The sequence below is a fragment of the Pempheris klunzingeri genome, chromosome 4 (assembly GCF_042242105.1).
Source record: "Pempheris klunzingeri isolate RE-2024b chromosome 4, fPemKlu1.hap1, whole genome shotgun sequence".
Taxonomy (NCBI): Eukaryota; Metazoa; Chordata; class Actinopteri; order Acropomatiformes; family Pempheridae; genus Pempheris; species Pempheris klunzingeri.
In genome coordinates, this window is record NC_092015.1 from 149,161 (window position 1) to 160,000 (window position 10,840).

The following is a 10,840-nucleotide window of genomic DNA, read 5'->3' on the forward strand; positions in this document are numbered from 1 at the left end:
GGGGTCTGATGGCAGGATGGCGGAGGCAGGGGGACCGGAGTCTGCCGCGGCCCGGTGCCCGGACGAGTCGTCGGACAGCGAGCCAGAACAGGAGCCCGGAACTCCGCAGAAACTTATCCGAAAAGTGTCCACGTCCGGCCAGATCCGCAGCAAGGTAAAGAGGGTCCACAGCCCGCGTTTCTCAGCGGAGCTCCTCAGTGGTCAGCTCCTGTTTTCATTCAGCGGGGGTGGGCCACACGGCCCCGAGCTGCACCGCTCTCCTCCACGGACATGGCGCACGGAACTGCAGTCTAAAATCTAGCAGTTTAATATTTCCGTCCCTAAATGACATGTTGTTCTGAGGGTCCAGTGTCACACGAGAGCTCCTCTGAATTCACAGGCACCGTTTGATAGTTCGGCACCGACCACACACACCGAGCGCCGCTCGTGTTTACAGTACGTCATCTTTTCTAGCCGGTTTGACTCCTCTCCCACATCCCCTCCTGGCCGGTACACACGGTGCTCGGCGGCAGCCTGCGGGGTAAAACATGTAGGAAAAGGGACATTTCACAGAAATCTGCGCTGCTTGGTGGATTTTGATGATGCCGATTTGAAGAGGAGATGTCTTTGAGCCTTGAAGGAGTTTAATCATCGTTTTACACGAGGAGCATGTTTGTCATACAGCGGTGAATATTAAAATCTGACGGATTTAAGAGGAGTTTGTATTTAGGAGAACGGGCCACAGCTGTTATACCAACACTGCCGTTAAATGACATCACGAAGAAAACAGAATTAACATCCAGATGATTTTAGTATTTGCTCGGGTGAAAATATAAAGAACGGACGGACTTAACGTTAGAAAGTGTGATTTTTAAATGTCTGTCCCTTTAGCTCCCAGCAGACTTCGGAAAATTAGAGCCAGGATCAACCGTGGGACTGAAACCGGCTCAGGTCTTTGTTCCGGGACCAGATGACTTCAAGAAACGGTTCATCTGAAGCACAGCTCGGTGAACAGACACCGCTAGCTGACGGGAGGCTGAGCGGCTAACTGCCGCTAGCCGGAGGGTCCCGGGCCCGGCGGGAAGCCCCGATGTTTCCCACTGCTGCCCGCTCGGAGAGGAGGGCTGCCCCCCGGGCTGACGGCTAACCACAGGCCGGGGGAGGGAGCCGTGAAAGCTGAGAAGCTGTAAAAAAAAAAATGCACGAGTCCGCTGTGTGAGACATAACGGTTCGTGGCGTTCACACAGACGGCCCCGGTCATTGCCGGGTTAATCAACACGGGCATTTACGGTGAATTACGTGAACTCTCCGACTTTCTCAGGACACTTAAAGTGACTTTATTCAACTTTACTGCACTTTACTAACTATGTGGTGCCTTAAAGTACACAACAGAACCTCGGAAATCCCGTTATCCCTGCTGTGAAGCGTCTCAGTCAGCAGAATAAGGGGAGTGACGGAGGTTTGGTCCCTGAGGGGCTGCCTGAAGCCCGGGGGGGGGACAAGGTGTGTTTGATACACCTGTGTGATCACATTCATCAGCTGGGAACATTATGAGGTGCTGCTGCCAGCTGATGGATGTTAATGTGTCAGTGCAGTCCAGACAGGTGGTGGGTGGATAATGAATGGAGAAAAGAGGAGGAGATAGAAGGAGAAAGCAGGAAATAGGAGGGGAAGTATAGTTATGCACTATTATAATAGTCCTATTGTCATAATGATCACATTGATACTGATCACATTGATCCTGTGCTCTGCAGCTAACACTAACGTTAGTGTCACGGAACGGGACAGAGGCTCAAGTGCAGACAACAAACACCCAGCACGCAGTTAATGAATTAACAAAGGAGGTTTATTCAGATAACAAACAAAGTAGACAAAGCCGGCAGGTAGTAAACCACCGGTAGCAACCGGCTAGCGCCGAGCGAGCCGCAGCAGCTCCGGACCAGTCCGTGAGGGGAAACTACTTAGCTTGGTGGGGGAATGAGGGTCCGGAGGCCGAACGGCTGAGGCAGGAGCGGGCGGGTGAGGAAGGACTAGGGAGCTGGGTCCGGTCGCCGGTAGGCAGGTTGACGGCTGGGAGATGGTAACCCGGGCAGGCAGGTGGATGGCGTGGAACGGGATCGGCTGAGGTGTGGCTCCGGAGCGGGCGGGGAACAGGCTGGGCAGGAATACAGAGACAATCCACTGATTATGAGCTAGAGCAGAACTAACTGGGTGAAGATCTACGGTCCGGCGTCGGCTAGTGGACATTGTGGATATTTATGGCTCAGGTGTGTGAAGTGGATTGAGAACCACTCCCCGCCGCAGGTGGCTTCACTCAGTAATCAGCTCTGACCTGGACATCCAAACAGAAACATACATACACACAGAGAAACTGCCTCTAGCTCCGTCTAGCGGTGGGAGTCCTGACAGTTTTGTTAACAGGAAGTGAGTGGGCGCTCTTTCTTAATATCACCATCTTTGATCTCTGAGCATTTCTCCACATTAATGCTACAACTAACTAGTTTCATTAACCAGTAACCTGCTGGGTGGTCGCACACACACACACACACACATATAGATATAGATAGATATAGATATATAGGTAAACACATGGATATAGATCGATATAGCATAGATAGGAAAACTACCGCTCCTCCTGTCAGTTCATTAGAAACGTTCCTCATTCAGAACTCCCATAGAGGATTGTCCTGTTTTAAGAGCAGTGCTGTGCTGACCGGGGGCTGAACCCGTGGTGCAGTCAGCTGACAGACGAGCCCCGCAGCAGCAGCGGCCTGTAAATGCGTCTCCTGTTGAATATTGACGACGTCTTTCAGTGAACTGTGGAGTTGTGAAAGCCGCTTTTGTCAACTTCATCACAAGACGTTACGGCTGTGTGTTTCCCAGAAAGCATCAGCGGGTCATTCTCTGTGACGATCAGTTGATCAGAAGTCGATCAGTCAGGATCAAATGTGTCCCGTCCTTCTAGAGAGATGAGTCCAGGTCAGAGACGGACACATCGGACGCGCTCAGTCTTCATGACGTAGATTAGACCAGAATCCAGGAGGACGCAAGACATTTTACATTTCAACATGAAATAATCCTAACCCCAAGGCTAGGTTAGCCCTAGGCTAGGTTAGCCCGAGGCTAGGTTAGCCCGAGGCTAAGGCTGTGTAGTGAGAAGCCACTCAGATCTTTTTTCTTAACATCTGTATCTCTGCTGTGTGTGTGGTCCAGACTGTCCTGAAGGAGGGGGATCTGATGAAACAGACAAACTCGTTCCAGCGCTGGAAGAGACGATACTTCAAACTAAGAGGAAGGACGCTGTACTACGCCCAGACCGCCAAGGTGACGAGTCGAGAGGGGGGGGGTCTGATCACCTGCTGTCGGTACAGTTGTGATCTGATGGGTTTTCTTGTGTCTACAGTCGATAATCTTTGACGAGGTCGACCTGACGGACGCCAGCGTGGCCGAGTCCAGCACCAAGAACGTCAACAACAGCTTCACGGTGAGTCTTCAGTGCCCCCCCCAATCTGTCAGAGGTCACATGTTCTTCAACAATGTACACACGCTGCAGTTTATTCTTAGCGTCCTGCTGAACACTCACTGCAGCGCCACATGTGGACGCATCCGCCGCTGAAAGTAGTCCCAACATATTATTCATGTATGGAAGCCTAAAGGGGCCACAGGTCGTTTGAAGTTCTGCTGATTGTAGCAAAGGTCAGAGGTCACAGAGACCCAGAGGAGGTGAAGCCATGATGGAGTCAGACTGGTGACTGACAACATTCACTTTGCAGCAGAACACCAGTTTAGCTGTTAATAACCTTCAAACTGAAAACACGGGACACTGACAGAGTTCAGCAGCAGCTCGCCGGACGGCGTCAGCGCTTCAAACGCTGTGTGTGTGTGTGTTTACTCACTCTGGATGATTGGTATCCCCCCCCCCCCCCCCCCCCCTTCTTCTTTGTTCACCTCCCCCTCCCCGGGCGTCGGCATGACGACAGACAGGAAGTAGGCCTGAGTCATAGACAGGATATGGGTGGGGCTAATGGAGGGAGATGGGGAGAGAAGCAGTCAGAGAGCAGCAGAGCAAACATTATCACCAGAATCAGGACCTGAACCCTCCAGGATCAAGACCAGGATCAGGACCAGGATCAGGAATCATTATAATCAAACAGGTCTACAGTAGTTCTTTGTGACCAGCTGAAACTTACAGGTAAGAAGCTGATTGGTTGGACTCATCACTCAGAGGGTGATGTCATCACAGTCGTTCATCAGTCACTGACAGTCAGGAGGTCGGAGGTCGTCATGGAAACAGGCTCCTGATTGGTCAGGGTCTCTGAGGCGTTTGTGCTGAGGACAGAGTTAAACAGACAGCTAATGATCAGAACGAAGACCAGGACCAAGATCAGGACCAAGACCAGGATCAGGACCAGGACTAGAGGGTGCCGCCCCTCTCCTACCTGCTTACTGACTAGAAATAAAATGAAAACATGTCTGATGTGTCAAAGAAGTAACAGTAATACTAAAGTAAATACTAAAGTACATAAAGTAACAGCAGTACTCTAAAGTATCAGTACTACTGTAAAGTATCAGTAGTACTCTAAAGTATCAGTACTACTGTAAAGTATCAGTACTACTCTAAAGTATCAGTAATCAGTCTGCGGTTCTCAGTCCTCAGAAGGTCCAGGTTTTGTAGTCCAGGTCTGTTTCTTGGTTGGTGACCTGAGCTGCAGGTCACATGACGTCATTCAGCCTCTGCATGCTGCGCTGCCAGAAGAACCAGATGCTGGTCTGTTCGGGCCGCAGGACCAGGACTTGTGATAAGCGAGAGTCCTGATCACCGGATCCGCCTGCCTGGCGGCCATTTCAGGCTGAAGCAGGACACTCTTTCAAAGTAAAAGTCCCGGCGTCATGTCTGGGTGTTTTTCAAAGTAAAAGTCTTCAGGTGTTTGTTGTATTCATCCTTTTCATGTGACATCACATTGACTCAACGAACCGTCCCAATACCAGAGAGAACCTCCTCATGAGTGTGTGTGTGTGTGTGTGGTGGGGGTTGTGACTCAACCATCACAGGTTGTGTGTGAAGTGTGTGTGTGTGGTTATTTCCACAGAAACAGACGGGGACTTCCACTTCCTGTTCAGCTGCTCCACAATAAACTGTTCCCACAGTGACTCAAAATAGACTCAAACACACACAATACACGTGTGTGTGTGTGTGTGTGTGTCTTTTATTCTACTCTGATAAACAATGATTGTAAACTTCCAGCTGTACAGTAAATATTGAAGGGTAACCTTGGATTGTGTGTGTGTGTGTGTGTGTGTGTGTGTGTGTGTGTGTGTGTGTGTGTGTAGGTCATCACCCCCTGCAGACGTCTCATTCTGTGTGCAGACAACAGGAAGGAGATGGAGGAGTGGATGGCAGCTCTGCGCAGTGTCCAGAATAGACAGAACTACGAGGTCTGTAACCCGAGCAGTATGACCCCAGTATGACCAATATGACCCCAGTCTGACCCCCCAGAATGACCCCAGTATGACCAATATGACCCCAGTCTGACCCCCCAGAATGACCCCAGTCTAACCCCTAGAATGACCCCAGTATGACCCCAGTATGACCAGTCTGACCCCAGTATGACCCCAGTATGACCCCAGTATGACCAGTCTAACCCCAGTATGACCAGTATGACCCCAGTATGACCCCCAGTATGACCCCAGTCTGACCCCCAGAATGACCCCAGTCTGACCCCCAGTATGACCCCAGTATGACCCCAGTCTAACCCCCAGTATGACCCCCAGTATGACCCCAGTATGACCCCAGTATGACCCCAGTATGACCCCAGTATGACCCCCAGTATGACCCCAGTATGACCCCAGAATGACCCCAGTATGACCCCCAGAATGACCCCAGTCTAACCCCCAGTATGACCCCAGTATGACCCCCAGTATGACCCCAGTCTGACCCCCAGTATGACCCCAGTATGACCCCCAGTATGACCCCAGTCTAACCCCCAGTCTGACCCCCAGTATGACCCCAGTATGACCCCCAGTATGACCCCCAGTATGACCCCAGTATACCCCCAGTATGACCCCCAGTATGACCCCAGTATACCCCCAGTATGACCCCAGTCTAACCCCCAGTATGATCCCAGTCTGACCCCCAGAATGACCCCAGTCTAACCCCCAGTATGACCCCAGTATGACCCCCAGTATGACCCCCAGTATGACCCCAGTCTGACCCCCAGTATGACCCCAGTATGACCCCCAGTATGACCCCAGTCTAACCCCCAGTATGACCCCAGTATGACCCCCAGTATGACCCCAGTATACCCCCAGTATGACCCCCAGTATGACCCCAGTATACCCCCAGTATGACCCCAGTCTAACCCCCAGTATGACCCCCAGTATGATCCCAGTCTGACCCCCAGAATGACCCCAGTCTAACCCCCTGTATGACCCTAGTTTGACCCCAGTATGACCCCCAGTATGACCCCAGTCTAACCCCTAGAATGACCCCAGTATGACCCCAGTATGACCAGTCTGACCCCAGTATGACCCCAGTATGACCCCAGTATGACCAGTCTGACCCCAGTATGACCCCCAGTCTGACCCCAGTATGACCCCCAGTCTGACCCCAGTATGACCAGTCTGAGGTCCTGAGTGTGTGTGTCTCTCCCAGTCCACCCAGTACAGCATGGACCACTTCAGTGGGATGCATAACTGGTACGCCTGTTCTCACGCCAGACCGACGTACTGCAACGTCTGCAGGGAGGCGCTGTCAGGGGTAACGTCACACGGGCTGTCCTGTGAAGGTACACACACACTGACACACACTGTCACACACTGTCACACACACTGACACACACACTGTCACACACACTGTCACACACACTGACACACACACTGTCACACACTGTCACACACACTGACACACACACTGTCACACACACTGTCACACACACTGACACACACACTGTCACACACACTGTCACACACACTGACACACACACTGACACACACTGTCACACACTGTCACACACACTGACACACACACTGTCACACACACTGTCACACACTGTCACACACACTGACACACACTGTCACACACTGTCACACACTGTCACACACTGTCACACACTGTCACACACACTGACACACACACTGTCACACACACTGTCACACACACTGACACACACACTGTCACACACACTGACACACACTGTCACACACACTGACACACACACTGACACACACTGTCACACACACTGACACACACACTGTCACACACACTGTCACACACACTGTCACACACACTGACACACACTGTCACACACACACTGACACACACACTGTCACACACACTGTCACACACACTGACACACACACTGTCACACACACTGTCACACACACTGACACACACACTGTCACACACACTGACACACACTGTCACACACACTGTCACACACACTGACACACACTGTCACACACACTGACACACACTGTCACACACACTGTCACACACACTGACACACACACTGACACACCACACACACTGACACACACACTGACACACCACACACACTGTCACACACACTGACACACTGTCACACACACACCACACACACTGACACACTGTCACACACACACCACACACACTGACACACACCACACACACTGTCACACACACTGTCACACAGACACACACTGTCACACACACTGTCACACAGACACACACTGTCACACACACTGACACACACTGTCACACACACTGTCACACACCACACACACTGTCACACACACTGTCACACAGACACACACTGTCACACACACTGACACACAAAGGCCCTGATACTCTGTGTGTGTGTGTGTGTGTGTGTGTGTGTCAGTGTGTAAGTTTAAGGCTCATAAGCGCTGTGCAGTCAGAGCCACCAACAACTGTAAGTGGACGACGCTGGCGTCCATCGGGAAGGACATCATCGAGGACGAGGACGGGGTGAGACCTCATAAATGTTCTGCTCAGTAACCGTCAGTCTCCACATGCCTCCACACGTGTCCTCACACGCCTCCACACGTGTCCTCACTCGCCTCCACACGTGTCCTCACTCGCCTCCACACGTGTCTCCACATGCCTCCACACGTGTCCTCACTCGCCTCCACACGTGTCCTCACTCGCCTCCACACGTGTCTCCACACGCCTCCACACGTGTCTCCACACGCCTCCACACGTGTCCTCACTCGCCTCCACACGTGTCTCCACACGCCTCCACACGTGTCCTCACTCGCCTCCACACGTGTCTCCACACGCCTCCACACGTGTCTCCACACGCCTCCACACGTGTCCTCACTCGCCTCCACACGTGTCTCCACACGCCTCCACACGTGTCTCCACACGCCTCCACACGTGTCCTCACTCGCCTCCACACGTGTCTCCACACGCCTCCACACGTGTCTCCACACGCCTCCACACGTGTCCTCACTCGCCTCCACACGTGTCTCCACACGCCTCCACACGTGTCTCCACACGCCTCCACACGTGTCCTCACTCGCCTCCACACGTGTCTCCACACGCCTCCACACGTGTCCTCACTCGCCTCCACACGTGTCCTCACTCGCCTCCACACGTGTCCTCACTCGCCTCCACACGTGTCTCCACACGCCTCCACACGTGTCCTCACTCGCCTCCACACGTGTCCTCACTCGCCTCCACACGTGTCCTCACTCGCCTCCACACGTGTCTCCACACGCCTCCACACGTGTCTCCACACGCCTCCACACGTGTCCTCACTCGCCTCCACACGTGTCTCCACACGCCTCCACACGTGTCCTCACTCGCCTCCACACGTGTCTCCACACGCCTCCACACGTGTCCTCACTCGCCTCCACACGTGTCTCCACACGCCTCCACACGTGTCTCCACACGCCTCCACACGTGTCCTCACTCGCCTCCACACGTGTCTCCACACGCCTCCACACGTGTCTCCACACGCCTCCACACGTGTCCTCACTCGCCTCCACACGTGTCTCCACACGCCTCCACACGTGTCCTCACTCGCCTCCACACGTGTCCTCACTCGCCTCCACACGTGTCCTCACTCGCCTCCACACGTGTCTCCACACGCCTCCACACGTGTCCTCACTCGCCTCCACACGTGTCCTCACTCGCCTCCACACGTGTCTCCACACGCCTCCACACGTGTCTCCACACGCCTCCACACGTGTCCTCACTCGCCTCCACACGTGTCTCCACACGCCTCCACACGTGTCTCCACACGCCTCCACACGTGTCCTCACTCGCCTCCACACGTGTCTCCACACGCCTCCACACGTGTCCTCACACGCCTCCACACGTGTCTCCACACGCCTCCACACGTGTCCTCACACGCCTCCACACGTGTCTCCACACGCCTCCACACGTGTCCTCACTCGCCTCCACACGTGTCCTCACTCGCCTCCACACGTGTCTCCACACGCCTCCACACGTGTCCTCACTCGCCTCCACACGTGTCTCCACACGTGTCCTCACACGCCTCCACACGTGTCTCCACATGCCTCCACACGTGTCCTCACACGCCTCCACACGTGTCTCCACACGCCTCCACACGTGTCCTCACACGCCTCCACACATGTCCTCACACGCCTCCACACGTGTCCTCACACGTCATCACACGCCTCCACACGTGTCCTCACTCGCCTCCACACGTGTCTCCACACGCCTCCACACGTGTCCTCACTCGCCTCCACACGTGTCTCCACACGCCTCCACACGTGTCTCCACACGCCTCCACACGTGTCCTCACTCGCCTCCACACGTGTCTCCACACGCCTCCACACGTGTCCTCACACGCCTCCACACGTGTCCTCACACGCCTCCACACGTGTCTCCACACGCCTCCACACGTGTCCTCACTCGCCTCCACACGTGTCCTCACACGCCTCCACACGTGTCCTCACTCGCCTCCACACGTGTCCTCACACATGTCGTCACACGCCTCCACACGTGTCCTCACTCGCCTCCACACGTGTCCTCACTCGCCTCCACACGTGTCTCCACACGCCTCCACACGTGTCCTCACTCGCCTCCACACGTGTCCTCACTCGCCTCCACACGTGTCTCCACACGCCTCCACACGTGTCCTCACACGCCTCCACACGTGTCCTCACTCGCCTCCACATGTGTCCTCACACATGTCCTCACACGCCTCCACACGTGTCCTCACACGTGTCCTCACTCGCCTCCACACGTGTCCTCACACGCCTCCACACATGTCTCCACACGCCTCCACACGTGTCTCCACTCGCCTCCACACGTGCCCTCACACGCCTCCACACGTGTCCTCACTCGCCTCCACACGTGTCTCCACACGCCTCCACACGTGTCCTCACTCGCCTCCACACGTGTCCTCACACGCCTCCACACGTGTCCTCACTCGCCTCCACACGTGTCCTCACACATGTCGTCACACGCCTCCACACGTGTCCTCACTCGCCTCCACACGTGTCCTCACTCGCCTCCACACGTGTCTCCACTCGCCTCCACACGTGTCCTCACTCGCCTCCACACGTGTCTCCACACGCCTCCACACGTGTCCTCACACGCCTCCACACGTGTCCTCACTCGCCTCCACATGTGTCCTCACACGTGTCCTCACTCGCCTCCACACGTGTCCTCACTCGCCTCCACACGTGTCCTCACACATGTCCTCACACGCCTCCACACGTGTCCTCACTCGCCTCCACACGTGTCCTCACACGCCTCCACACGTGTCCTCATACACCTCCACACGTATCCACACGCTTCCACACATATCCACACGTGTCCTTATGTGCCTCCACACGTGTCGTTACGCGCCTCCACACGTGTCCTCACACGCCTCCACACATGTCCTCA

At 54.5% G+C, this 10,840-nt stretch overlaps 1 protein-coding gene across 2 annotated transcripts in view; it reads left to right on the top strand.

The window, feature by feature from the left end:
- The window catches only part of LOC139200452 (diacylglycerol kinase delta), a 31,855-nt gene continuing 21,015 nt past the window's right edge, over positions 1 to 10,840 (top strand). For both annotated transcript variants that reach the window (XM_070829752.1, XM_070829754.1), the window contains exons 1-6: positions 1 to 154; positions 3,193 to 3,303; positions 3,383 to 3,463; positions 5,311 to 5,415; positions 6,632 to 6,764; positions 7,839 to 7,945. In XM_070829752.1, coding sequence (XP_070685853.1) covers positions 17 to 154; positions 3,193 to 3,303; positions 3,383 to 3,463; positions 5,311 to 5,415; positions 6,632 to 6,764; positions 7,839 to 7,945 — 675 coding nt within the window. In that variant the 5' untranslated portion in view covers positions 1 to 16. The remainder of the gene's footprint in view (positions 155 to 3,192; positions 3,304 to 3,382; positions 3,464 to 5,310; positions 5,416 to 6,631; positions 6,765 to 7,838; positions 7,946 to 10,840) is intronic.